General features: G+C 53.7%; 2 protein-coding genes across 7 annotated transcripts; both read left to right on the top strand.

Annotated features, from left to right (window-relative positions):
- DVL3 (dishevelled segment polarity protein 3) lies at window positions 1-18,041 on the top strand. 4 transcript variants are annotated; one of them, XM_089910764.1, is made up of 16 exons: window positions 2-407; window positions 5,813-5,882; window positions 6,407-6,528; window positions 6,649-6,758; window positions 6,952-7,087; window positions 7,245-7,338; window positions 7,555-7,624; window positions 8,262-8,401; window positions 8,569-8,645; window positions 8,754-8,821; window positions 8,977-9,126; window positions 9,726-9,857; window positions 10,052-10,219; window positions 13,456-13,671; window positions 13,771-14,178; window positions 15,573-18,041. In XM_089910764.1, exons 1-16 carry the CDS (start codon window positions 247-249, stop codon window positions 15,692-15,694), a joined length of 2,244 nt encoding a protein of 747 aa, XP_089766890.1. In that variant the 5' UTR covers window positions 2-246; the 3' UTR covers window positions 15,695-18,041. The 4 variants fall into 4 exon arrangements, with proteins under 4 accessions (XP_022426648.1, XP_089766890.1, XP_022426633.1 ...); XM_022570940.3 differs by having other exon boundaries at window positions 1-407; window positions 8,754-8,866; window positions 13,771-15,584; XM_022570925.3 differs by having other exon boundaries at window positions 4-407; window positions 13,771-15,584.
- Window positions 17,935-26,974, top strand: AP2M1 (adaptor related protein complex 2 subunit mu 1). 3 transcript variants are annotated; one of them, XM_022570912.3, is made up of 11 exons: window positions 17,935-18,041; window positions 19,977-20,093; window positions 21,948-22,213; window positions 22,931-23,013; window positions 23,625-23,760; window positions 23,851-23,992; window positions 24,501-24,620; window positions 24,726-24,861; window positions 24,965-25,062; window positions 25,588-25,699; window positions 26,365-26,974. In XM_022570912.3, the coding sequence occupies exons 2-11, from the start codon at window positions 20,020-20,022 to the stop codon at window positions 26,497-26,499; spliced, it is 1,302 nt and encodes a 433-aa protein (XP_022426620.1). In that variant the 5' UTR covers window positions 17,935-18,041; window positions 19,977-20,019; the 3' UTR covers window positions 26,500-26,974. The 3 variants fall into 3 exon arrangements, with proteins under 3 accessions (XP_022426620.1, XP_089766891.1, XP_089766892.1); XM_089910765.1 differs by having other exon boundaries at window positions 22,904-23,013; XM_089910766.1 differs by lacking the exon at window positions 19,977-20,093 and having other exon boundaries at window positions 17,951-18,041; window positions 22,904-23,013.
- The last annotated feature ends 992 nt before the right edge of the window (window positions 26,975-27,966 follow it).

Here is a 27,966-nt window from a genome sequence, read left to right as displayed (position 1 = left end):
GCCGTCGCCAGCAGAGCCGGGAGAGTGGGGAGCGGAAGCGGCGGCCGCGACGGCGGCAGGCGGCGCTGGGACCCGGGAGCGGCCGGAGAACAAGGGAGCTGGCGCCGCGGCCGGCCGCGGAGCTGGGCTGAGCCGCTGGGCCGCGCCGACCGCCGCCGCCGCCGCCGCCGCCGCCGCCGCCGGACGAGGCCCGGCCTCGCCGCCCGAGCAGGCAGCGCGCGGGCCGCCGGGCCCGAGGCCGGAGCCATGGGCGAGACCAAGATCATCTACCACCTGGACGGGCAGGAGACGCCGTACCTGGTGAAGCTGCCCCTGCCCGCCGAGCGCGTCACCTTGGCGGACTTTAAGGGCGTTCTGCAGCGACCCAGCTATAAGTTCTTCTTCAAGTCTATGGACGACGATTTCGGGTGAGGATGGCCCCGCCTCGCCTCCGGGGGACCCCGGCCCCTCCGGCTTCTAGGGGCCCACTCGGCCAGTTCGGACTCCCCTTGCTACACTGGTTTCTACCCCTACTCTGGATTCTAGGGGCAACTCGGCCATTTGGTCCCCACTGGCTTTTTCAGAGGCTGGAGTTCCAGCCCCTCTAGGGACTCTCCTTTCCCCTCTTGTGGGGGACCTTGGTCCCCTCGTTTAAGGGGACGTCCAACTCCCTAAGAGCAGTCAGTTCCAGCGCAGTCAAACCCCCTCACCTGCTCAGAGACCAGCAGCCCACACAGACACACCTTCCCCCCCTCCACCCGTTCCAGAGCACAGTTCCCAACCCTCCTCCTGCCAACAGAGCCACCTTTCTAGCAGAGACTTCGGGTGTTCGGCACTCGGCCTTCGCCTTCTCCATCTTTTCAGCTCCACAACTCAGAGCCATATTTGGAATATGGAGCATCTAAGGGCTATGCTGTGGGACTTTGCACTGGCTGGGGGGTGCTCAGGCTGTAAGCTAAGGCCTGCAGCTCTGATGTTTACTTAGCTGTCTCCCCTGTCCCTTGTGGGCTGTTGGGGATGTTGTCAGGGAGCAGAGCACCTCACCCCTGAGGAGGATTCCCCACTAGCCCAGGTGCAGAGTCCCTCACAGAACTGGGGCCTCTTAATGGGAGGGCCAGGAAGGGTCTCTTGGTGTTCCTCCTCCCCTCCCTGGAGGGGTCTTATCCACCCAGCTGCAGGGCTTTGGACGGGCGGAGTTTTGGAAGCAGTGACTTCCCCTTTAAGAGGGGATGGAATGTTGGAGCCGGAAGGTTCTGTAGCAGCTGGCCTGGGAGGGGGAGCCTGGTGGATCCCCTCACCGCCCCCCCCAACTCCCAGGGGACTGGGGGAGGGGGAGGCCCCCCACACTAGCCTGCCCCTCACTAACTGGGCACTGGGCCTGGAGGCCTGCGGGGAAGGCCTTCCCGGGCCCTCCCGGCCTAAAGGCCGCCTCTCCAGCCTAGCCAGAGGCCTACGCTGCTCTTTAGAGCAGAGGCCCAGAGCTGAGTGAGGGGAGAAATTCTTCTCCCCCGTGTTCATCAGCCTGGCTTCTCTCCAAGGACCCCAGCCCTCCTGGCTCTGGGACGCTAGCACCTTTTCTGTCTTCTGCATGTTTTGCTGTCACATTTCCCCTTGGAACTCAGGGTTTGTTGAGCCCAAGAGCTCATATGTGTGAAAGTGCTTTGTACAGTGGGAAGTGCTATGCGGCTTCTATTCTTGTTTCTGTTGTTGTTCCTGCCTTGGGGTTGGGTACTCCTAGTGTAGTAATGATTGTCTGGCTTCAGTCCAGAGACAGAGACCCCTGATTGGAAGATGCTGAAGAGGGATCCATCTGCAAGGGGTGGGAGTGAGGTGGGCAGATGCCTTGGTCTGATAAAGGAAGAATGGAGTTAGAAGAGACCAAGATACTGCCTCAGCGTATGGGATAGGGGAAAATCAGCTGCATTTCAGTACGCTGGGGCCACCCTGGGGTCAGGTGCCTTGAGGGACTGGGTTAGACCTGTGTCTCCACCTCCCACTCATCCCAGAGTCCACTGGGCCTAGCCCCCACCTCCTAAACCTAGATCTCTGTGGGCTGCCTCCCACTCTCCCCAGGCTGCTGTCAAGCCAGGCCTAACCCCCATTATATCCGCTCACTGTTGACTTAATATTGTTCTTTAAATCCACTGTCAGCCCACTCACGCTTTCTTAGTTTGACCTAGTCAATAATATGAAACCACAGGTCTGACATTCTATTTATATTTCTTTCTAAAATATGTTAAAAATAAATGTTTAACTCTCGAATTAAACATTCATTCAGATACACCTGAAGCCATCTTGCATTCATCAGTGGTACTGGAACTTGAACCGTCTTTTGCAAAATATTAGAGTAGGCCATTTTAGCAGGGTTGCGAACTATGGTAAAAATGAAGTGGAGGAGATTGATTTTGTTTTTATTTCTAGAAGGATTAATGATCAGGAGACCTGGTAGGGCTGTCTTGTCACAGAGGACGAACAACTAAGGAATATATATTTATATATGTATTTCATTTATTTATCAAACTCTTTTTATGGTGCTTACAGTGTGCAGACACTGATCTAAATGACTTTCAAATCTTTAGTCATTCAATGCTCTTTACAGTCCTGTGGAATAGGTAGTAATATCTCCAGTTTATAGATGAGGAAACTAGAGCACAGAACACTTAAGTAATTTACTTACCCAAGGTCACACAGCTAATAAGTGGCAGAGCTTATTAGGAACCTGGTTCCAAAGTCTAAGGCGTTAATCACACAATTGTAGGTATTATCATCATCATTTAACAGGTACATCCTCTCTGAGGGAGATGCTGAGCCTTGGCAAACTGTATAGGTGATAGGGCTGCCCCTTATCCCAGCCCCTTGAGACGGAGGTCTGGCAGGGCCCAGCAACCTCTGCTGACAGATGGGAAAGTGGGTCAGAGGAGGAAGGCTGCCATCTCCTCCAGCTTTCCAGGCTCTCCCTCTGGGGTTCTGGTGTGTAAGACTTGAGGATTCCCAACTCCCATCTGGTCTCCAGAAGTATTTGTCAAGCTCAGGGTAGGTCCAGCCCTCTTAAATTATTTGGGATATAGAAGAAGAATTAAACATTTTCAGCACTGAGGGGATAGTGGATGGAAGAACAAGGTACCACCATTTGAGGGGCCTTGAGCCATGGGAGGAATAACATGGGAAGTCAGGCCACTAACTGTTTTGCTCCCCGCTCCATGTCACACACTAGCCTGTCTCTGGGCCTTCTACCTGGAGTACTTCTTTTCCCTTGTCTTCTCCAGGTCCAAATTCTCCTTTCCTCTGGGTTGCACTTTTAAAGCTATGGCACTTATTCCTATTTATCCTTATACCTACCCAGCTCCTAGCCAGGACCTAACACTAAATAATACTCAGTAGATGTCTGTCCAGTGAACACATCTGCTGCTCTTACAGCTCTGATCACTTCCCACTTGCAATATACTCATGTGAACTATGCATTGGACAGTAACCTCCAAGGACAAGACAGGCTCCAGGTCTAATGCTTCTTGAGATCCATGCAATGGCAAGCACAAAACTTAAAGCCCACTGGGCTCTTGGCAAAGGCTTTTTAATTGAATGAACAAGGAGTGATAAGCAGATTTATTTGGCCCCTGCCCTTCGAAACTTACACCTAGTTAGAAAGAGAGTATGGATCCCACAAAACATTGACAAAGTTAGTAACTAGTTTTTAGTGTATGCCTAGACCATGCCAGGCACTTACAAATCTCACATACCAGGATGAGACAAAGGCTTGGAAAAGTCAAGAAACCTCTCTAAGATAGGAGGGCTAATAAGTAGCAGAATTGGAATTTGAACCCAGATTTGTCCGACTCCACTTGGGGTGTGTGTGTGTATGTGAGTGCATAAATGCTGCAGAACCCTGAGCCATTCAGCTCCACAGCGGGAAGGGGAGGCCTGTCTGAGGTCCCCCAAGGCTCCCGAAGATCAGCTGATCATTGTGAGTCAGCAGAGCCTTGGTGACCTGTCGGTGACCCCCAGAAAGAGAGGAAACATCTGTAGTGCTGAGCTGTGTGGTGGGGCCTCAGCAGCAGTTTCCCACCACAGGGCTGCTGAGACCCTCTCCAAAGCAGATCACAGTCCCTGCCACGTGACCCACATACCTCCTTTTAATTTGAGCCCCAGTTCCCATGGGGGCTGCGAGCTTGGGGTGCCCTGTGGTCAGACTGACTGGTGGGTCTGAGCTATCTCTGTGTCCCTGTTTTCTAGCTTGTTCTGTCTCCAGGCTTTCTGCCATGGTGGGCCTGAGCAGGATGATTTGAGCTGCTTTCCTGGGGTTGCTGTGGGGTTGGAAACAGTGGAGGAGCCAAAGCTGAAGGGGAGGGAGGAGGGCAGTCTCAGCCTTCGAACTTGGCTGTGAGTCCAAGAATGTGAGCATCACAAGAAGCCAAGCACGTCCCGAGCTCTGGGCAGGAGCTGCTTTAAGAAAAAGGGAGGACTGGGCTTCCCAGCCTCCTTCCTTGCTGTCTTCCCTCTCTGCTCATAACTCCAGGCATGTGTCTTCCTCTTGCCCCTGATCACAGCTTTCTAGCTCTGTGCTCCTGGGGTATTTGATCAGTCTGGGGGTGCAGGCCTCAAGCTTTTCTATCTCCTTTCCTGGCCCCATATTGTAGTTGTGGTCTGACTTCTTGCCTCACTGCATGCCCCAGGCCAAACTACATGCCTGAGACTACATCCTACCCTCCCCGCATCCGCCACCCCATGTCCCACATCACTGTCTCCCACACCGTCACCCTCCACACAGACCCACATCACCTCTCTCACTGTACAGGAAAGAATGTGAAATACCATGGAAAGAATATGGGGTTTGGAGTCAGACGAGCTTGGGGTGGAATTCCAGCTCTGACATCTAGCTCTGTGACCTTGGAACAAGTCACTGATTGTTTCTCAGTTTCCTTATTAATAAAATCAGGATCATATGGTCTATACAATGAGGCTGATGTGAAGATTATACATTCTAACTATAGGGAGATAAGATGGTATAATAGGTAAGAATAAAGGCTTTGGAATCAGGCTGACCAGGATTCAAATTCCATCTCTTCACTTATTAATCGTGTGACTGTAGGTAAATTTCTGAACCTACTGAGCCTTGGTTTCCCCATCTGTATCTATTTTATAACATTACTATGAATGTTAAACAAAGTGATACAAGTAAAGTACTTAGCTTTGTGCTTGGCCTATAATATTGGGTTGGCCAAAAAGTTCCTTGGGGTTTTTCCATAAGATGTTACGGAAAAATCCGAACGCACTTTTTGGCCAACCCAATACATGCTCAATATATGAGAGCAGTTGTTACTAATGTCATAGTGGCAGTAGAGGATGTTTGGTAAATGCCTTCTCCCCTTCTCTTTCCTAATTTCCTTAAATTCCTCATCCACATCTCCCAGAAGAATACTAGGATTCCCAAATGAGAAGGGAAGAACAGTGATACGGGTGTGCTTTTTCCTAGTTTAGGGTCAGAGGGAAAGATAAAGTCCAGCCCAGGAGAGCCATTGTTAGGATGGGTACAGCTCTCGAGATTCTAGGGGGCGACTGCACTCATTGGGGACAGTGATTTGTCAGGTGTAATTTGCAATCACCTGATGACCAAGAGGATGCCCCAGGAAGGCAGATGGCCTGGGCATGGCTGGTGTCTTCCTGGTGGTGACAAAGAGCTGTCCCTGGTCAGCCCATCCCTGCTCCCATTTGAACAGGCTTATGCTGGTGGTTTGATTCCCAGTTTAGGGTAGAGGAGCCCCTGAGAGTTGGGGTTGTGAGGATGCCTCCGATTCCACCTCAGAAAGCTCGCTCTGACACCCACCTTTCCCTGCAGAGTGGTGAAGGAGGAGATCTCGGACGACAATGCCAAGCTGCCCTGCTTCAATGGCCGGGTGGTGTCCTGGGTAAGGAGCCCCCCTCAGCCCTCTCCACCTGCATTCCTGCAGTGGGCTGGATGGAGGAAAGGCATTGCTGAGACTGTGGTTTTATGCTTCAGTATCTGAATATTCCTTGAGTTTTCTAACTGAACTGACTCTCACCCCAGATTCTATAGCTTTGGTGAAAAGTGAGGGAGTGGTGAGAAGGGGGAAAAGAGAGACAGAAATACACGTTGGAGACAAAAACGTCTCCTATGTCCTCTGAGGTACTTTGCCTCAGATTCCCTTCTGTCACTTGCTGACCTCTACCTTGGACCTCTGACTCTTGTTCTCTGCCCCCATCCCACTTCACCAACCCATGCCTCCCAGCCTCCTCATCAACCCAGCAGTGGGTCCATTCCTCATCTCAGCTGACCTAACACAGTCCTGTTTCTTCTCCCTGCATGTCCCTTGCTTCATTCTCCCCAAGTCTCATGCCCTGCCAGAAGCCAACTATCCCCTTTTCCCTGGGGCCCCTGCGCCCTACTATCCATGCATTTTCTCCCCATCAGCTGGTGTCGGCTGAGGGCTCACACCCAGAGCCAGCTCCCTTCTGTGCTGACAACCCATCGGAACTGCCACCGCCCATGGAGCGCACAGGAGGCATTGGGGACTCCCGGCCCCCATCCTTCCAGTGAGTGTGACCTGAGGGTGGGGAGGGCCCATGGGGGAGGTCTGCGTCAGCTCAGCTCAGGGCTGGGGGAGGGAGCCCCCAGCCTGCCCCCTCCCCCACCAAGTCCTCTCTTCCCTGCAGCCCTCATGCTGGTGGGGGCAGCCAGGAGAACCTGGACAATGACACAGAGACTGACTCCTTGGTGTCTGCCCAGCGAGAGCGGCCACGACGGAGGGATGGCCCAGAGCACAGTGCGTCTTCCCTGAACAGACACATTCCCCACCCCCACCCCGCCCCCCCCCCCCGCAGCTTCCACTCAGCTACCCACCTCTCTGCCCTACTTCCTGAGTTCTGGGTACGCCTGGCCCCAGTGCAGCCCCTGCTCCTTCCTCGCTCCTCTTTCTCTCCTGCATCTGTGAACCCAGCTGCCTCCATCTCCTGCAGCAACCCGGCTAAATGGAACTGCAAAGGGGGAGCGGCGGCGAGAGCCAGGGGGGTATGACAGCTCATCCACCCTTATGAGCAGCGAGTTGGAAACCACCAGCTTCTTTGATTCAGATGAGGATGACTCCACCAGCAGGTGGGGCTTTGGTTTCATGGGTACTGTGGGACAGGTGACCCCGGAGGAGCCCTGAACCCTGAGGATGCTGGGCCCCTGGGCGGGCCCTGGGCCCTGCGGTGCCTCTTATGGGGCAGGGCTGGGCCAGCTCGGTGGGGAATGACTGTGGGCCCCACAGGTTCAGCAGCTCCACAGAGCAGAGCAGCGCCTCACGCCTGATGAGAAGACACAAGCGGCGGCGGCGGAAGCAGAAGGTTTCGCGGATTGAGAGGGTATGGAGCTGAGATGTTAGGGTGGGTGGGAGCAGACCGAGCCCTCCTGCCCAGGCAGGGCCAGAGTCTGTGCTTCCTTAGACCCCCTCCCCTTGGGTCAGGGTTTAGAACCTGAGAGGGGAGGTGGTGCTGAGGGCTCACCTTGAGGCGGAGCCAGGTGGGAGCAGTGAGTTCCTGCCAGCACTGCCTGCTACTCAGGGCCTCTGTCTGTTCCAGTCCTCGTCCTTCAGCAGCATCACGGACTCCACCATGTCACTCAACATCATCACGGTCACTCTCAACATGGGTGAGTCTGGTGAAACAACTCTCGTGAGCACCTGCTACATGCCAGACGCTGGGCAGACTCGAGGAGTTCAGAGAGGCACAGGCTACGTTCCCTGCCCTCAAGAAGTTCTCTTTCATAAGCATAAATTGGTACATACACTGATCACTTCAGTAGCTCATGATCAGGGCTATGACAGAGATAAGCACAGAGAGCTATGGACGCAGAGAATGGCATCCGGGAAGACTTCCTAGAGGAAGTGATTTCTGATTCCTCCCCGCTTCCCATTTTTCAGGCACTGCATTCTTGCTCTCTGATTTCTACCCTAGGTGCTCTTCTTTAGGAGATAGCTGGATGTAGGGAAAAGAGCCCCAACTTTGGAATTTAAATCTGAGTTTGAATCCTGACTCTGCCACTTCATGGCTTAGAAAAGTCACTTAAATTCTCTGAACCTCAGTTGTCTGCTCTGTAAAACAGGACTGAGTCCCTACCTCATAGCCAACGAGGATCAAGTGAAAGCATGTTTGAGCATGTGGAATACAGTGCCTGACTCAGGTCCAATAAGTGTTAGTTCTTGTCCCTTTCTACCCTTTTCTAATATGGGGCTTGGAATTTGGGTAGGAACTTGGTTCCTCTCTCAAGGTCTTGTTACTCCCTGTAGAAAAGTATAACTTCTTGGGTATCTCCATTGTGGGCCAAAGCAACGAGCGTGGTGACGGAGGCATCTACATTGGCTCTATCATGAAGGGGGGGGCCGTGGCTGCTGATGGACGCATCGAGCCAGGAGATATGCTGTTACAGGTACTATTGCCCACCGTGGGTGGTGGTATGGATAGGGATGGGGAGATGTCCATGCTGTCTGTACCCTGCTTCTTGGTAAGGGGAAGACCCCCTGGCCCACCAAACTCAGCTTCCCTACCCACCTCCCCAGCACAGCTGCTTATCCCACTCCTGGTCCTCTTTCCCAGGTAAACGAGATCAACTTTGAGAACATGAGTAATGACGACGCAGTCCGGGTACTGCGGGAGATCGTGCACAAACCAGGGTATGGATGGCATTGGGGAGGAGGGGGCAGGTATTTCTGGCTATCAGGCAAGGGGCTTGGTTTGGCCTCCGCACATCCTGCCCTTACTAGGGACACCCTTGCTTTCAGGCCCATCACCTTGACTGTAGCCAAGTGCTGGGACCCAAGTCCACGTGGGTGCTTCACACTGCCCAGGAGTAAGTGGATGGGGCAGTTGGCCCTAAAGCTGGTGCTTGACCTATGTGAGCCCTATCTCTTCTTCCTTCCGTGTTACCCTGAACCCTCATACCTACCCTGTTGGGCCAAGCAGTAGGCAGGGCAGGCAGCCCCTGACTCCTCATCCTCCCCGCAGGCGAGCCCATCCGGCCCATTGACCCCGCGGCCTGGGTCTCCCACACTGCAGCCATGACCGGCACCTTCCCTGCCTACGGCATGAGCCCCTCCCTGAGCACCATCACCTCCACCAGCTCCTCCATCACCAGCTCCATCCCTGACACAGAGCGTGAGTGTCCAACCCTGACCCCTGGGCCCAGCAGACAGGGCCAGCTGGGAGGGACTGCTGAAGGCCCACCTGGAGCCTCTTGCTTGAGGGTCAGAGGGGGCTGGAGAGGAGGAGACTCAGTTCATTCCAGCTACCTTACTCTGCAGTTTTCCTCAGTGGATGCTGACCCTCACCAAACAGAGTTTGCTTCTGAGCCTGTACTGAGCACTCAGTAAGCCTCAGTTTCCTCTCGTGAAATGGGACTAATGATATGCACTTTACCAGGTTCCTGGGGGTTTAATGAGAGGATACAAGTAAAGCATCAGTCACAGTGTGGCATAAAGTAAGCACTCAGTAAATGACTGCCTTTTTATTATCATAGCACGCATTATACACTGGGCTAAGCCCCTTCATTTACACTATTTAATTCTCTCTTTAAATATCCTGTGAAATAGATACTAAAGTCCCTATTTTTATGGAAGAGGAAACTGACTGTCCAACAAATCGGTGATTTGCTCAACATTGGTCCATGCTATTAGGTGGTAGAGCTGGAATGCAAACTTCTGTGTACCTAGCTCCATAGCCCCTTTCTGCCTCACCATTCTGCCTCCTACCCCCAGGCCTAGACGACTTCCACCTGTCCATCCACAGTGACATGGCCGCCATCGTAAAAGCCATGGCCTCCCCTGAATCCGGGCTGGAGGTCCGTGACAGGATGTGGCTCAAGATTACCATCCCCAATGCTTTCATCGGTGAGAGGGCCCCATGGTGGGATGAAGGACAGGGTGGAGAGCAGTGGGGCAGGGCAGGCCGGGGGGCGGGGGGGCCAAGAACTCCCTTGGGCCACTCCTTTGAGCTGGAATCAGCACTAGCCTCATGGCTTCTGTGAGGCCAGAAGAGCCCAGGTCAGGTGGGCCTCCCAGTCAAGTGGCAGCCTTGCCCTTAGGCTCGGATGTGGTGGACTGGCTGTACCACAACGTGGAAGGCTTCACTGACCGGCGAGAGGCCCGCAAATACGCCAGCAACCTGCTGAAGGCCGGCTTCATCCGCCACACTGTCAACAAGATCACCTTCTCTGAGCAGTGCTACTACATCTTCGGCGACCTCTGTGGCAGTACGTGCCTCCCCCACCTCCTTGCCCTGTCTCCTGCTTGGAAGTGGAGAGTTGCCCGGGGATGTGGCAGCAGACTCTAGGGAACCCAGATGAGGGGGTAGCAGAGCTGGGGGAATCTCGAGACCGGACAGTTCTGTGGTAGAGGCAGAGCCCAGTCCAGCCTCTTTACCTGCCCTACATCCCCCTCTGGGGGCTGGCATTTTCTAAGTGCCTGCTCTGTGCCCGGCACCGTGCTGATTGTTTCTAAAGCATCATCTCACTCTCATTCAAGCCTCACAACCTCCCCACAACCCTTGGGGAGACGGATTACTATCCCTGTTTTCAGATGAGGAAACTGAGACTTACAGAAGTTAAGCAGTCCATCCCACGTTTCACAGCTAGAAGCAGAGGAGCTAGGCCTTGGATCTAGGTCTTTCTGGCTCCAGATCCTTTGTTCTTCCCACCATCAGGGTTGTCCTAGGTGTGTGGTGCTGCAGAAACATTGTCCTAGCAAGGCCAAACAGAGTTCCTAGCCTTGGCCCCTGCTCACCCTCACAGCACCAAGCAGCTTCCACTAAGGCAGGACGTCCTGGAGCTGGCCTGAGGCCTCAAGTCCACAGCCTCCTCAGACCTCTCAGGGTGGGGCTGTGCCTCTCAGTGAAGCTGGAAAAGCTGTCAGGGTCAGGCTGTAGAGGACTCTGTAAGCTGTACCAAGGAATTTGGACTTGATCCTGAGAGAGTACAAAGCCAATGAGGGTTATTAAGCAGGAGAAGTATGTAGGGAACCCCCATTCTCCGGAGCCTGTGGACAGCTCTCAGGAAGAGGAGTCCTCAAAACAGGGCAGCAGAGCTCAGGATTGGTAGCTGAAGCACGGCCCCAGCAGCCACCCCTGTCTGAGGGAGGCTTCTCTCAGCCCAGTGGTGCTGGCTGGAGTCCAAAAGCTAGCCCTTAAAATGCTTCAGATTAGGTTCTAGGGGCTAGAAAGGTTGTCCTTGTGGAGCATAAGTCCCTGGTGTAGGCTGGGTGGGGTCCCTGTCCCTCAGCAGCTCTGGCATGGCCCCATGGAGTAGTAATAGATGCATAAGGTTTTGGAGTTTTTGTTTTTGTTTTTTTTTGCGGTACGCGGGCCTCTCACTGTTATGGCCTCTCCCGTTGCGGAGCACAGGCTCCAGACATGCAGGCTCAGCGGCCATGGCTCGCGGGCCCAGCTGCTCCGCGGCCTGTGGGATCTTCCCGGACCGGGGCATGAACCCGTGTCCCCTGCATCGGCAAGCGGACTCTCAACCACTGCACCACCAGGGAAGCCCTGGAGTTAGTTTTGAGTTCAGATTTTAGCTCCACCCTCACTGTGTGAACATGAGTAAGTGACACAGCCTCTCAGTGCCTTGATTTCTTGATCTGTAAGATGGAGATAACAGTAAAACTTATAGGTCTGTTTTGAGAATGATATAAGATAATGTATGTAATGCTTTTAGCACTATGTTTGGCCCACAGTAATTGCTCTAAAAAAGTTGTCCATTTATCATATATTTAATTCTAAGATGAACATTTTTTTCACATTTCAGTATCTCTGAAATTGGGGTGCATCTTATAATCAATGGCTTCTTAGTCAAATACGGCTATTATTATCATCATTAGTAGAAGTGAGCCCTGGCCCCAAACCTTCATGGGTACATAAAGCTTCTCAGGATAGCTGTGGCTTTTGCTCAGAGAGACATTGTTCCATCCCAGGGGCATTCTGGGTCTCCTACCCATGGACTAAGTCCAGCAGAAGCCGAGCTCAGGGAGATGCGGACAGGACAGGTCTTTTCCTTCTCACTGGTGAGGTCTCCTCAGTTGGGAGTACAGCAGGTTCAAAGGGAATAGCTGGGGACCTGGGTAACCCCCGGAGCACACAGTCACTCCCCATGGGATGACAGCCTGGCAGCTGAAGTGGTCACCGAGGCACGCCCCTGCTTCCCACTGCCACCACCTCTCATGCTAGCTGCCGGCCTTGACTGATGGTTTGGCTGGTAGATTCCGTAGGCTGCCTCAGCCCCCTCTCCTGACCTCTTCTCCCCTGTAAGGTTGGCTCAGCTCCCTTAAGGGCTTGCAACAAAGGGCTCAGTCTGTATCCAGTAGCTGGCTCCTGGGCAATTGCAGCTCTCTCAGAGCTCTGGGACCTGGTACGGGTGGTCCCAGAGAACCAGGGACCTGTTCACTCCAGGGACCTGTGAACAAGGGGTGTCCCAGGCAGGCAGGTCTAGTGGCCCCTTATACTCCCTTCCAGATAGTTCCAACATTGGTGGGAGCAGCCTTGCCTGTGCACAGCATACTGGGGAGTCAGAGTCATGAAAGAAGTAATGTTAGTGCAGTGACTCAAGTGCTGTGAAGAACTAGGCCTGGCTGGGAATGGGGTGGAGAGCACAGAGGAGGCATCTAAGTTGTTCTGTTTCTCGACCCTTCCACCCCACTCCCACCCTCCCCAGAAGCACCAGAAAATTGATCTGGGCCAAGGGCCTTCTGTGTGGGGAGGCTCTGAAAGGCCCTGTGTTCATTCTGGCTTTTAATGGGTGTTTTTTTAGTCCTAAGTGAGTGAGGAGGGCTAAATTTCCCCAAACTGCCCCCTCCTCCTTACTAATGCCCTCATCTGGAAAGGTAAAGTAAGCAACTCTTAGCTTCTGCTCTGGCTGCAGTTTGGGTTGACCTCAGGCTGGTCATTTAACCTCTCTGGACTTCACTTTCCTCATCTGGAAAAAGTGTGACTAATACCTTCCTCATGGGGTGGTAACGTTTGCGTGAGATGAAGTGCTTGCACTGTACCTGAGGAAGTGCAGGTATGCAGTAGCTGGCGGCTGTCTGGTATTTCAGCCTCCCATATTCCCCATCCTACCCTTCCCGTAAGGGAACAGAGTAGGGAGGGCGATTGCCAAGCAAGAGTTTTGCCCCTTCCTCCAGCCCACGGAGGAAGGAGGAGAAACTGGGATTTGGCACTGAGCATCTGAAGTGGTGACTCAGGGCCTTCCTGGGGACGGTTTTCTCGGGGGCTGGCTCTGCAGGATCTCCCTCCCCACCACCTCTGGAGGGTGACAGAGGGGGTCTGAAGGAGTGAGAGATCTCTGGCCTGTCCCTCCTCCCGTTCTGGTGGGACACTGCCACTGCTGTCACTGTCTTCCCAAACGCACCCACCGGGCCGAGGCTGGGCATCTCTCTGCTGACTGCAGGTGCGAAGGCATGGGATAGACCCAGCTCAGATGCCCTCCCCTCCCCTCCACAGACATGGCCAACCTCTCCCTCCACGATCATGATGGCTCCAGCGGCGCCTCCGACCAGGACACGCTGGCCCCTCTGCCGCACCCAGGGGCTGCCCCTTGGCCCATGGCTTTCCCTTACCAGTACCCGCCGCCCCCGCACCCCTACAACCCGCACCCAGGCTTCCCCGAGCTGGGGTACAGCTATGGCGGGGGCAGCGCCAGCAGTCAGCACAGTGAAGGTAAGGCGGTGGGGGTCGTGGAGGGAGCTCCAGGCGAGCCCCAGGCTTCCTCTGCAAGCTCTGAGTGTCCCCCACCCCGTCCCTGCCTGTCCCCTGCAGGCAGCCGGAGCAGTGGCTCCAACCGTAGCGGCAGCGACCGGCGGAAGGAGAAGGACCCGAAGACCGGGGACTCGAAGTCGGGCGGCAGCGGCAGCGAGTCGGACCACACGACCCGCAGCAGCCTGCGGGGGGCGCGGGAGCGGGCGCCCAGCGAGCGCTCGGGTCCTGCCGCCAGCGAGCACAGCCACCGCAGCCACCACTCGCTGGCCAGCAGCCTGCGCAGCCATCACACGCACCCGAGCTACGGCCCCCCCGGGGTGCCCCCTCTCTACGGCCCCCCCATGCTGATGATGCCCCCACCGCCTGCGGCCATGGGGCCCCCGGGAGCCCCTCCGGGCCGCGACCTGGCCTCCGTGCCCCCTGAACTGACCGCCAGCAGACAGTCCTTCCGCATGGCCATGGGAAACCCCAGTGAGTTCTTTGTGGATGTGATGTGAGCAGGGCCCCTTCCCCACTTCCATCCCACCCCGCCCCGGGCAGGCCGCGTCCCTTTCTCCGTCCGTCCGTCATTTTTACTTTGGTACCTGAAAGGGAAATAAATGGAACTAAATCCAGGCCCGCTAACCGCTCGCTGGGTGCAGCGAGGGCAGGGTGCACCTGATCGCCACTGCAGCCCCTAACCTGCCACCAGCCCCGGCTTGTTCCTCTGCCCACTAACCGGTGCACAGGACTTCCCGGGATCCTTCGTGTCCCGGGGACCCGAACTGCTGGTGCTGCTCCTTACCACCCGCCATCACCACCACACAGACTTCAGGAGCTGACCCAGCGGTGCCCTTGAGGGCCTGCATACCCCTCATCCCCACTTTCCCTCCCTCAGTTCTTTTTCACCATTCATTCAGCTGCATCATCCCTCTACTAACCCATCCCCTCAAGCATGCGTGCCGATTTCTTGGTTTTTCCCCTTAGTACTGATACAAAAAAAAAAAAAAGACTTGCTTCCTCTGCCCCTCCTCCTAACTGCCCTTGCTACTGCCTCAGCCCCGCACCCTAGAGCTGTAGCCACCTCCAGTAACCATCCACAGTAACTCCACCTGCGCTCAACCTTAGCAGAAGCCCAGCGGGCCCCCTCAGTTGCCTGAGCTGCTAGTGGATTCCAGGGAGCATCTGTGCTCTATACCCAGCCCCACCGCTGCCCCATGCCTGCTCGGTGTGCTGGTTCCTTCAGACCCTAACCCTACTAACCAGTAGGCTCATCTCACCTCGGGGCCTGAAACATTTCTTTTCTTTCTTTTTTCCTCCCCCAATTTTTCCTGGGCCTGGAGCAGCCAAGAATTTCGGGCTGTTTGACTTTCTGTGAGCCCCCAGCGAGGGGAGGCCCAGCCTCCGAGGAGACCAGGAGCCCTGCTTCAGCAGCCCCTCAGGGCTTCCCAAGGATATTTCAGCCCCCATACCCACACTTTAACCCGTTGAGTCACTAGGCTTCTGAGGAGCACCCAGCCTCTCGCCCATGTGTGAGAGACTCTCTCTCTTTCCCTCTCTCCCTCTTTCTCACACACACCTCCCCCACCCCCTGCCCCAACACACACGTGCCTATGCAAGTTCACTTAAGCCTCAGGGCTGGTCCCTGACCAGAGGGCTGGACCCTCTCTCCCAGTCCGCTCCTAGGTCATGGGGCTGGTCCCCTGATTTCTCTCTCCCTTTCTTCATAGCCCTCAAACCTCCCACACGTGTCCCCATAATATTTCTATCTGGTTAAAGCCCATAATCTGGGTCTCAGGTTGGGCTCAGCGCAGGACCCCCCCAGGCAACTGACAGGCTGTTCTCACCCTGCCCCGTGCCCCACACACCCTCCTGTGTTTTCACCATCACCATGATAACCCAGAGCAAGGTTAGGCAGGTTGACTTCTGGGACTTCCAGACAGAGTGCCAAGTTTTAGTTTTTACCTTATTCTCCCATTTAAGCAAATCACAACTTTCTCTGTGAGCCTCTTCTATAAATTCTGGCTCACCTAGGCTTCCATATTTTTAGGTCTGGGATGTCAAGCGTAAGATGAAGTCCTAAGCTCCAGGTCTTGGAGCAATCCAGGGTAGGGGTATTTTGGCATTCATTCATTTAACAAATATTCCCTGGGATTTGGGGTGCATGAGGGCTGTGTTAGAAGTGTGACTCAGTCTTGCCTTTCTTCTGGGAGCTCTAGGTTTGCTCCCAACCCAGAACATGGTTTCCTCTAGCCACCACTATAGGGCTGCCTCCTGTACTTCTCTTCCTCCTCTGATTCTTCCGTCTCTGACTCTCTTGAGGATTCCTCCACTATTGCTCATGCCTTCAGGGTCCCTGTATTTTATCTCTGTTCCACTTCTCTTTCCTCTGTATTTACTCCCGAAACAGTATCATCATCCTGACATCCTCAACTGCCATTAATAGGCTGGTGATTCCCAAATATGTATCTCCAGCCCTAACTTCCCTTTATCTTTAGATCTGTATTTTTATTAACCGCTGGACCTCTCCATGGACGTGTCCACGTGGACTCAACTCATTTCCTTCCCCCCCCTCCGAAGTGTGTTCCTTCTGAATTCCAATCCTGGTTACCTTCATCACACTCTTCATAGGCTCACCAGCTAGAAACATTTATGGGCTTAAATTCCTTCCCATATTTTACTAGTCAGTATATCATATCCATTCCACTCCAACAATCTTTCTTGAATTTGGCCCTTCCTCTCCCCTCTGCCTCTACTCTAGTTCACAGGAGCATGGGATTTGGAGTCAGGTTATTCTGGGTTTGAATCCCAGCTCTACTACTTTTTGGTTGCGTGATAAGAGAGTTATTCAGTCTCTCTGAGCCTCAGTTTCCTCATATGTAAAATGATGATAATAATACCTACCTCACAGGGTTGTTGTGAGGATTTAAGTTAGATATTGTACGAAAAGTGCCTAGCACAGTGCCTGGCACACAGTAGAATAGGTGCTCAATAAATGGTAGCTATTATTATTACTATTATTATTATTTATTCTAAATTGGTAGGGGTTTAGGATATGTACTGAGGACAAAGCTTTTGGAAAGGTAGAAGTAAACCTTGAGTGCTGATTCAAGAATTAGAAGTGCCTGTATTCAGTCATTTAATGGCTTAAAGCTGTGACCCCAATTTTCAGGAAGTCAGATCATCCTGCCATATTCTGGCTTCTAGCAGGAGGATGCTAGGAACAGTAAGGTTTGCGACTAGGTTTACCGTTTGGTGACCTTCGTTCCTCTCATGATGGGCTCAGCCCTGCCTAGGGAAGGCAGCAGGGTATCTTTTCCTACAGAAAGAGAAGAGCCAACAGATGTTCTTCAGGTCCTGCAAGAGCCAGGAAGGCCTTTCATGTGCCAGGATTGGCTCTGTCTCTTCTCAGCTTGGATGTGAAGATTAACTGTCCATCAGAGAAGGGATTTCAAATCCCATGTCAAATTAAATTCAACTTGCCAACGGTTTTTTAAGCAATATATATGCCTGTCACTAGAAGGCGCACAGGTCCTCCTGGCCTTGAGGAGCTCACAGTCACATAGGTATAGCTGAGGTAGAACAGACATATTTTTGAAAAGCTTTAGCTAGTTAATTCCAAATATTTGCCGCCTCACACCCTGCCCCCTACCTTGGGTCTTGATCCCTGGGAAAAGGCTCATGTCTAGAACAAATATATCATGCAAAAAAGCTTGGGAAAATCAGAGGTGGTGTTATAAAGCAGTAAACAGTACAAACTCTTCTACTGCCAAGTCGTGTGTGTGTGTGTGTGTGTGTGCGCGCGCGCGCGCGTGTGTGTAAAGTGAGGACAACCAGTCCTCGGACTCTGGAGACTGAAAAGGCCTACAGCAATTCAAGGCTCAACAGCCGGGCCTCAACAGCCAGCACTAATCCTCTGAGGCTCTCGGAAACACTGAAATGGGAACAGGAGGGATTGCAGAGACTACAATTCCCAGAATGCTCAATGGGGAAAATGCAGTGAGGAGTGTAGCAGCGTATTCTGGATTGTGTATTTCGGGTAGGGCTGAATAAGGCCACTCCTACCCCTCCCCCAAGGCACGCCTACCCCCTCCTTCCAAGGTTCTCAAAGGCCGCGGTAGTTGTAGTTTTGCCAAACTTCGGGGGCTTATAATTGTAAGCGAGAAGGCCGAGAGGCCTGACGGGATTTGTAGTCTGCGGCCTCGGCGGATGCGCACGCGCAGCAGAGGTCGGGGCGGTGCCGCGGCACTGCAGTGAAAGCCGAGGCAGCGGGCAGGCGAGTAGGGGGCGGGCGGACATCTTGGGATCCGGAGAGTGGCCAGGCTGGCTGAGCAGGGGCCTGCGGACACCAGGTGAGTTAGGGATCTGGCCGTACGGGGTGAAGGAAGACGCCTGCCTGGCTGCCCAGCTTTGCTCTTCTGTGCACTGCGCTACGCGGAAAGCAGTCCACACCCGGGAGTGGCCTCAGCCTTCAGATCCGGGAGGGAGCTGACGGCGGGGTGGTGGCGCCCCGGGCGCGGTTGCAGGACGGGCGCTGAGCGGTGCCCTCCACCTGACCCGCCCGGAGCTTCCCGTGAGAAGGGGACCCTACTGGAATCCTCCCAGAGCAGGGATGCCCCGCGACGGCCCCCCTCCCTAGGATCGTGACAACCCCCTACCCCGCGGCGCCTCCTCCTCTCGGCGCAAGGACAAGCTTCCCACCCTGCGGCACCCCTCCTCGCAGTTGAGTGACAGCCCCCGCACTCCCTGGAATCATCTTTACCCGCGACGTCCTCCTCCCCAGGGCGAGAAGCCCACCACCCCCGCCTGCTTCTACACCTGCACGCCACAGCCAGCTACGTCTACCCAGCTTTCCCTTATTCACCACTACTAGTCTCTCCCTGCCGTTTTTTCCTCTTTAAAGCCTTGACTTTTGACATACTGGAAACTCTCTTCTCCAGGTGCCCCCACCATACCTGTTGCCGCTGTGGGCTCACCTGAGTATACTTCCTGGCTGTTGCTGCCAGTCTGTCCCTTAACTAAATATGCCATTCCTTTCCTGGGCCCCACCTCTGCTTCTCTGATGCCCTGAGCTCCCTACCATTTGATACCTGTGAACTTGGTTCTTTGCCCAGGGCTCTACCTCCATTTTGCACTTCCTCTCCCAGTCTCCTTGGGACTGAGGAATGGGATGTGTCCACCACCTTGAGAGACTTCTCACGCAGTCTGGGAGACCTTGACTGCCACAGTAATAGGCTTTATTTTCCAGTTTAGAAAAGTGTGCTAAACTGCCCCCTGTGAAATTAACACCAGGGCTAATCCAGGAAATCTAGAACTAAATTAACCCTTTTTCTCACTGCAAACAGTCTAAATTAGTTTGACCCAAATAATTTGGATAATTCAGGGATTCTAACCCCTCGTTTATCGGCACTCGGGTCAGAAGCGAATTATGCTGTGGGTCTGGAATCACAGAATTTCGGCTGGAAGGATCTCTTGATTTTTATGAACCTGCACCCACCCCATTCCCCCACACCCCTGTATTTTCATTGCACTTGGGAGCTGAGAGGGAGCCTCTCTTTTTAAAAGAGAGGTGGTCAAAAATAACTAATAAGCAGCTTGGGTCACTGAAGTGTAGTCTGTCAGAGCTGGGGCCTTTCTACTCTGCTCTTTTGCCTGTTTATCTGACTGCCTGGGAGAGGTTGGAGCCACACTCCTGGGTCCATGTCAGGGCCTAAGGCCTCCCTTCTCTCTTCCTCCCCACACCCTGCACACCCTTTCCTGGAATGTTTAGACTTCTGTGAATTAGAGAGCTGGAGGTTCGGGCCCTGTTGCCTTCTCAGAAGGGTAGTGGAGCCTGAGGGACTGGGCGCTCCTAAAGCTTTGCCTGGGGGCCCCAGGCCTGAACCAACTGGAGTAATTCCTACCACCATTCCTGCAGCCACAGGCAGGCCTTCACCGTGACTCACCAGCTAGAGCCTGAGTGAGAGTCTGCACAGGAAGGGGCCTTGCTGAGCTCAGCACTGTGAAATGGGGGAGGGGCTACTCTGGGCTTAGCCCCAGAAAAGGGGCGGGGGGTCAAAATGGCCTTAGAATCCTGGGCCTCAGTCCCTCTCCCTTTTCTCCCTTCCAGTATGGGATAAACAGGAACTGGAGCCTGGCTAAGGGGAGGGGCATGCCTGGGAGGGCTGCAGGGTCACTTGCTGGAGGATCAAGTCAGAAAAAAAGCCCAGCCAGTGACCTGCACAGCCCCACAGGGGACATTGGCAGGGGTTCTGAGACCTTCCCTTACCCTGACCCCCCCATCCTAGGTCTGTTCTCAGAGCGATGGGCCGCGGAGACTGAGCTGCCGCCATGATTGGAGGCTTATTCATCTATAATCACAAGGGGGAGGTGCTCATCTCCCGAGTCTACCGAGATGATATCGGGTGAGTCCCCTGGCTGAGCCAGCTGTGCCCCCACCCCCACCCACCTCCCCAGCATGCAGGACCAGGTCTCTTTCTCCCAGAGGCTTGATTGGGACCGCCCCCACCCCTTGCTTCATCCTGGAAGCTCAGCTAATACAGCCTGGTTCCCATTAGGTCTGGTGGTGTTGGCCAGGCAGCCAGTTGTTGGCTGCTTGGTGGGACCTGTGAAAAGGCAGGCCCCCCACAGTCTTAGGAACCCCTGCCCTTCCTGCCTCCTGTTTGCTACAGTGACAGACCTGGTTGCTGGAGCTGAGTGCTTTTGGCCGGGCAGATTGATCCCTCCTTTGAGGAGAAGGGAGATCTGTCTCCAGCGGGTGGAGTCAGTGGTCAGGCTGGTGGTACTAATCCACCTAAGTCTTGCTCTCACAAGCCCTTCTCATGGTGAGAGTCGTCACTGGACTCTTGAAAGCCTCTCCCTTTCTCAGGAGTCAGGCTGCTGACTCAGCTGTTTTCAGTTCCTCTGGGCCATTCCTGGAGGAGAGGTGGTGAGCAAGCCTGAGGCACTCTCCGGGTCACTGAGGGATGAGCAGGGAGGCTGTGCTGCCTTTCTGGCCTATCAGAGTAGCCTGGGAACAGCTCCTTGTCCTGTGTGCCTCAGACCTCTATAAGGAGGCACAGCCTCACTTCTCATTCTGCCCCACCCTGCATGCCACTGCTGTTCCCTGACAGAGGGGACTTACCCCAGCCTCAGCGGCTCTAACGAGATTAGGCTCCTTTGGTTCATGCTGCCCTGTTTTTCTTCCTGGAATTGCTTAGAATAGACAGTCAGAGATGGGCCTGCTGCAGTGGCTCCCGGTTTCTTGGCTAATGGGCTAGCCTGGTCTTTGTGGCTGTTTGTCCGTTGGCTGGTGGTGGGGCATGGGCTAGAGTTGTGGCAGTGCCTGGCTTGCATATACCCACCCACACCCCACTCGCACCCTGGATGGGCCTGGTTAAGCCAAGGCCAGGGCATACACCATCTTGCATGCCTTGCTGTGCTCTCCACCCCTTGCCTGTTGCCTGTCTGCTTCCACCTCACGGTGTGTGCTGCCCACCCCAGTGTGTTGGTGTCTAATCCTCTCTCTCGTTGCTGTCACTCTCCTCTTCTTGCTGGCATCATTTCTCTCATCCCATCTCATTGACTGCCATAGCAATAGGTAAGCGGCCTGTTAAGCTGCTGCCCAGGCACAGGTGGGTGGGGGATCCTGCCCCCCCCACCCCGGTCCCCACATCATTGTTTTGTTCATCCTTTTTCATCCCTGAGCTTGTCCTGGAATTGGATCCTGGACAAGAATGGGGTGGCCCAGCTCCATGGCCCCTCGGCTTTTCCCTCAGTAGATTAGAGCCTTCCCTGAAGTCATGCTGGCTTTGTCTAACTTCTGGAGGAGCCAGCCTTCCCCACTGGTGGGATCACTAGTGGAAAGACTGGAGAAGCAGCAGCGTCTCTTTCTCATCTGGGCCTGGAGCTTACTGAGAAGCTATAGAGGTGGCAGCAGGAAAACTGGGGCCAGGCCTGGAAGTCAGGAACATACTTCTCTAAACCTGATGGACCTCACTTTATTGTGGTTATATCTGCCGTCCTGTCATTGCCACTTGACTTCCCTGTCTCTCGTGGCCTTCAGATATCAGCCTAGCACTGGCCCTCCCCGCTGCCCCTGCCCCGTGCCCCCACTGGGAGGAGCCCTAGGGAACCACCCCAACGGTTTAGGCATTGGCTTTAGAGTGCGTGTCAGACTTCAGCAGAGAGGGGGGTGGCTGTTTGTTAGCTGTGGTTGATCCCTGCAGAGTGAGGTTTGCCCATGTACTGAGCAGCCTCTGTGCACCCTTTTCTCTCAGGAGGAACGCAGTGGACGCCTTTCGGGTCAATGTTATCCATGCCCGGCAGCAGGTGCGCAGCCCCGTCACCAACATTGCTCGCACCAGTTTCTTCCATGTTAAGCGGTCCAACATCTGGCTGGCAGCTGTCACCAAGCAGAATGTCAATGCTGCCATGGTCTTCGAATTCCTCTATAAGATGTGTGACGTAATGGCTGCCTACTTTGGCAAGATCAGCGAAGAGAACATCAAGAACAATTTTGTGCTCATATATGAGCTGCTGGATGGTGAGGCTGGCGGGGCAGTGGGTCTAGGGTGGGGATGCACCTGCTGGGGCCTGGCCTGGAGGTGGGAGCACGTCTGAGGCTCCAGTGCCCTCTGAACTTCCTTTCCTGACTATCTGGTATTTTGAGCTCTGAGGAGGACAGTCCAAATCCAGAACTAAAGGCTGATCTGAAGTGAATACAAAAATAGGCTAGTGAATGGAGGTAGGGGAAGACCAAAAGGTCTTTTGGTGGCTGGTCCTCCTGCAGTTCAGTTAAGCACATTTCATCCTCTTATCTTTGTGGTTTGGGCCTTACCACACTGACTCTCCTCCCAGCTTTCCATCGCAACAGCTGCCTCAGAGCCTGGACAAGGGTGAGATGATATAGGCCCCTCCGGGCACGTCGTTACCTCTCTTCCTCTGTAGGGTATGATTTAAGTGAACAGAGTCCTTTCATCTTCCCCAACATCTCTGTCTTTTCAGGGCTAAGGGCTTCTTGACCTCTCACCCACTGGCCATGCAACTCTTCTGCTGATTTTTTCTATTTGAAAAAAAAGTGATGTTTTCATTGTTTTCTTATAAAGCACAAATCCTAGAGTAAATGCTAAAACTTTGCTGCAGATGGTGCCTAAATGTCTTCTGGAGCCACGCTGGCCAGATATATCCAGGCCAGGGGAGGGACTGGATCAAAGGAGCCTTCCGCTTTTTCTAGGAGCTGATGGCTCCCTTCCTTTTGCAGAGATCCTAGATTTTGGCTACCCACAGAACTCAGAGACAGGCGCGCTGAAAACCTTCATCACCCAGCAGGGCATCAAGAGCCAGGTACTCAAATTGTACAGGCTGTAGTCAGGGTGGAGCCCAACCTCCCTTCATCCCTGCTGGCCCCCAAGCGTTGTCTGAGCTGACTCATGAGCCTGCCCCAGACAGGAAGTGCTGGCCTGAGCCTCCTGCCGTGACCACAGGCCTCTTTTGCTCTGTGTAGCCCTCTCCCACCCCTGGAGCTTGCCAACTCAGCATCTCTGTTACTGGGGATACAGCTCAAGCAGTTTCCTTCTACACTGCGGGAAGGGTGGGTGTGGACTGCTCTGGAGGCTTGGTATTCCTCAGGAGGAGAGAGCTTGGGCCCTCTTCTAGGATCCAGGCCTCATAGCCTTCTCCTTCTTTTCTGCCTGCCTCTTCCCATCTGCGCTCCTCTGCTGCTTCCTGTGGGCACCATGTTGGCCCTGTGTTCTCCAGCATCAGGTAAGCTGTTCCCTCAGCTTCCACCCTTGCAGCTTTGCTCAGTTTTCTCCAGGCGCTGCCCCATGGGGGAAGATGGGTCACAGGGTGGGGACTAGAAGGGAGAGGGGATGAGGGTGGAGTGGGGATGGAGACAAGTGGATTGAAGGGGGAGAGGAGTGAGGCCTTGCTGTTTGTCTCTATTCCCCATGTAGACAAAAGAAGAGCAGTCTCAGATCACCAGCCAGGTGACCGGGCAGATTGGCTGGCGGCGGGAGGGCATCAAGTATCGCCGGAACGAGCTCTTCCTGGATGTGCTGGAGAGTGTGAACCTCCTCATGTCCCCACAGGGTGAGGGCCCTCTCGTGATGAAGAGGGATGGGGGCCAGGGCAGGATATTGGTCCTGACTCAGCTGCTCCTGTTTATCTGTCCATCACCAGGGCAGGTGCTGAGCGCCCATGTGTCAGGCCGGGTGGTGATGAAGAGCTACCTGAGTGGCATGCCCGAGTGCAAGTTTGGGATGAATGACAAGATTGTCATTGAGAAGCAGGGCAAAGGCACAGCTGATGAAACAAGCAAGAGGTGCCTGAGGCAGGGGAGCTGGTGGGAGAGGGTGGACCTTGGAGGGCTGAGCAGAGCTTGGTGAATCACAGGTTCCTTCTGGATTTCATTTTTGCAGTAATGCAAACTCCCTTTTCCTAAGGGTGTGCTTCGCTTGGTTGCTCTTGGTATCTGTGTTAAGAGAGATGAGGGGATTGTCCTCATCCTACTCAGAGTAAGCCCTTTTGTTTGATCCCAAGGACCAAGATTCTTCTGTACATACTGATGGCCCCTGCCCAGTGTGCCTGAAACTTTTGGGTTCCAAGCAGCAGAGCTCTCAAAAGATGATGAGTTTGCAAAGCTCCCACTCATCCATAACTCTGGGACAGGGACCCGCAAGTCAGAAAGCTGCATTCTGACAGCTTTCCATAGATTATAGTGCACGCCTGTCCAGGCTCTGGCAGCCTTTGGGGGTGGACTGATCTCCCAGCCCGACTCTCTCGTGCTAGTCTCTTGTACCAATGAGGAGACCTTCTGTCCCTGCTTGCAGCGGGAAGCAATCAATTGCCATTGACGACTGTACCTTCCACCAGTGTGTGCGACTCAGCAAGTTTGACTCGGAGCGCAGCATCAGCTTCATCCCACCAGACGGAGAATTTGAGCTCATGAGGTGCCATTGGGGTGTGAGGAGCAGGGGTTGCTGTTGGCAGAGATGGGGGGAGAGGGAGGAGAACAGGCTCTGCTGTGCCAACCTGAAGGTCTCACACCCCTAAAGGTATCGCACCACCAAGGACATCATCCTTCCTTTCCGAGTGATCCCGCTAGTTCGGGAAGTGGGACGCACCAAGCTGGAGGTGAAGGTGGTCATTAAGTCCAACTTCAAGCCCTCACTACTGGCTCAGAAGATTGAGGTGAGGATAAGGGACTTGGGGAGGAGGAAGCACTTGTCTCCAGGAATAAAGGGAGCTGATGTCAGGGGTTGACAGAGCTCCCTGACAGGTGTGTCACTTCTAGGTGAGGATCCCAACCCCACTGAACACCAGTGGGGTGCAGGTGATCTGCATGAAGGGGAAGGCCAAGTACAAGGCCAGCGAGAACGCCATCGTGTGGAAGTGAGTCTTTCCTTCATGAGGCCACAGCAGGGCTCAAGATGCCTTGGTGTACCCTCTTGTTAAGTTTCACCTTTCGTCCTGTGAGTGAGTGAGTGAGTGAGTGTGTGTGGGGGGGGCGGGGGGGAACGGGGGTGACTGCTTCTCCAGGAGCCTTTGCTTGTGTTCTCACCCCTTATACCTCTGTGTAAGTGTGCACATGGCCTGCACTGGGGTGCATGCATGCATGCATGCATTTATCAAGATTCTTTAACATTTCCCTATTTGCCCTTGCAATACCTCTGTGAAGTAGAGAGCAAGGGATAGCATGGCCATGTATCTAAGTAGAAACTGCGTGCAGCCCACAGTGCTAAAGGAATAACAGACCCAAGGTTTCATAGCAAGAGGTTATCAGAGTCCTCACCACATTTCCTTGCCCTAGCACCTCCCACAAGCTCCTGGGTTCTCTTCCCTGCCACCCCGCAACCTCCCCAAAGGGGCAACCCCCCTTGAAGCTCCTCCAGGCTACCAGGGCCCCTGTGTTCCCAGGATCAAGCGCATGGCAGGCATGAAGGAATCGCAGATCAGCGCTGAGATTGAGCTTCTGCCCACCAACGACAAGAAGAAATGGGCTCGACCCCCCATTTCAATGAACTTTGAGGTATGGCAGAGAAGGGGCCTAGAGCCATGGCAGGGTGTGCTTTAGAGATCATTCAGATCAACCTCTGCACCTATCACCTTGCAGATGAGGAAACTGAGGCCCAGAGAGAAGTGATTTCCATTCACAGACCCATTCCTTCCCGCCTTAGGCCTCCTACTAGAAATTGCTATTCACACCGACAAAAATCCTTGACTTCCTTTGGCTTGTCATAAAACAGTTCTTAGGGAAAACTGAAATAGCTTGCATGTCAAGTAAGACACAAAGTTTACAGACAAGAAAATGGGCTGACTTTGCTTTGTGCACATTAGACGTGTAATTTTTTCCACCTTATTGTTTAAGTTCCTAATATTAAGCAGGATAAGTATGTTCTAAGGCAGGTCTTTGGTTGCTGCCACCTGCTCATTAAAGGAATTGATTCAAGTCATCACAGGCAGGGCCTGACTTCAAACCCAAATGATTGCTAGTTACTCCTGGATATGCTTTCTTCCTTAGTAACCTCTTAGAGGACCCCTCACCACCCCAGCTTCCTTCAGCTTCTTTCAGGGTCCCAATCATTCAGACACCTGTAGTAGAGAGATGAGGTAGGGCAAGGCTATGGAACTTCCCGGAGGAGAGCGGCAGTGAAAGGAAGGTCACATTCCTAACCGGAGCTGTCCCTTGCCCAGGTGCCATTCGCGCCTTCTGGTCTCAAGGTGCGCTACTTGAAGGTGTTTGAACCGAAGCTGAACTACAGCGACCACGACGTCATCAAATGGGTGCGCTACATTGGCCGCAGCGGCATTTATGAGACCCGCTGCTAGCTGCCTAGTGGTAGCTAGCCCGCCTCCCCACCCACCCTCTTCCACGAGTCTGGGTGCCCTTGGTCACTACACGTCAGTGTCTCCCTCCTGCTTTGCTGCCTTCCCTTTGCACCAGCCCCTTCGTCTAGGTCTGGACCAACCACGTTGTGAGCGGGACTGTTGGAGCAGTCCCTGGGCTCCCTGGGCAGGGTGGTTTCTGAGGTTCCTGCTCCTCCGTCCATCTGCCTGCCCCAGGCCCGTGCCAGGCTCTGAGTTCTGCGACCAAAGCCAGGTGGGCCCCATCTCCTCCCCTCCCCTGTGGCCACATCTCTCTGGAGTGGGAGGGTCGGCTGCCCCTCACCTCGGAGCTCCCCCAAAGGCCAGTAACAGACCCCCAGCCCTCGATTCCTACTCTGCTTTGGGATAGTGTGAGCTTCATTTTGTACAACGTGTGACTTTGTCCAGTTATAAACCTAATAAACTCTGTAGAATGGTGTTGCTGGCTAAATGTTGAAGTGGAAGGTACATGGGGAGGGGGTCTGGTGGGACTGTCCTCCCCTGTCTTACTTGGCCTGCCAGGAGTAGAATTTTCTATTCCAAACTCTCTTTTGTCTCAATTGTTACGTCCCTCAGGGCCATCTAAGCCCCTGACAGGTGTTAGCCCCAGGTCTCCCATCTCCTCTGAGAAAATAGCCTCAAGGACAAGCAGCCCCACCTGGCCCCGGTTCCCTGAGGGTAGAGATTCTTTCCTTAAAATCTTTCTCAGCTTTAGGCAGGTATTTTTCTAATTAGCAGAGATTAAGCAAGGTTTACATTTGGTCTTTCCAGCCATCCTTAGAAACTGACCTCTTAATTCCATCCTCCTGGCAGTTACTCAGGCTTCACAGACCTCAGTGGGTGGGTTGTAAAAAGGAAAAATGACTCTTCCCAGGCCTCTTAGAAAATTCTTCCCTCTGTGCCTCCCCCTCTCCATAGAATTGTGTGGTGAGTGAGTCCGTGAGGGGAGTGCTTCATCTGCTGATGTGTTGGAGCAGATAAAGATTTGCCATCACTGGTTTTCCCTCGCTTGGTCTCAACCTTTTTAAACCTAAAACATCTATTAAGAGAAAATATATAATGAACCCTCATGTCCCATCATGGTGGTTTAACTTGTCATCTCCTTAATATCACATCCAATCTGTGTTCGTGCTTAATCCAAGTGTCCTACAAAAATTTTCACAATTTACATCTGGATCCAAACAAGGTCCATTGTGATTGGTGAATGCTTCTTAAATCTTAAAAATCACAGGTTCTCCCTTAGCTCTTGCAATGTTGAAGAAACCAAATAGTTCTGTAATTTCCCCGTCAGAATTACTTTCCCTGTGTTTCATATAAAATGGCAATAACAGGATCGATTCCTCACAATGCCAAAAGGATGGATAACGTTGTGACTTTAGGTGACAATTTTAGAGCCCAGTTGGAAGAATATTCACGTTAAATGTGAAGCAG

Source organism: Delphinapterus leucas, chromosome 4 (assembly GCF_059928025.1).
Source record: "Delphinapterus leucas isolate spDelLeu-1000000601 "Yukka" chromosome 4, BTC_Dleu_Yukka2, whole genome shotgun sequence".
NCBI lineage: Eukaryota > Metazoa > Chordata > Mammalia > Artiodactyla > Monodontidae > Delphinapterus > Delphinapterus leucas.
This window is presented reverse-complemented; position numbering and strand designations above follow the sequence as displayed.

Bases quoted from the DNA above. Each gene is read 5' to 3' on its own strand.
- DVL3 (XM_089910764.1), top strand. From the start codon at position 247: ATGGGCGAGACCAAGATCATCTACCACCTGGACGGGCAGGAGACGCCG. The intron at 6,759-6,951 runs GTGCGTCTTCCC...CATCTCCTGCAG, and splicing joins GAGGGATGGCCCAGAGCACA to CAACCCGGCTAAATGGAACT. The intron at 8,646-8,753 runs GTATGGATGGCA...CCTTGCTTTCAG, and splicing joins GAGATCGTGCACAAACCAGG to GCCCATCACCTTGACTGTAG.
- AP2M1 (XM_089910765.1), top strand. From the start codon at position 20,020: ATGATTGGAGGCTTATTCATCTATAATCACAAGGGGGAGGTGCTCATC. The intron at 24,621-24,725 runs GTGCCATTGGGG...ACACCCCTAAAG, and splicing joins GGAGAATTTGAGCTCATGAG to GTATCGCACCACCAAGGACA. The intron at 25,700-26,364 runs GTATGGCAGAGA...TCCCTTGCCCAG, and splicing joins CCATTTCAATGAACTTTGAG to GTGCCATTCGCGCCTTCTGG.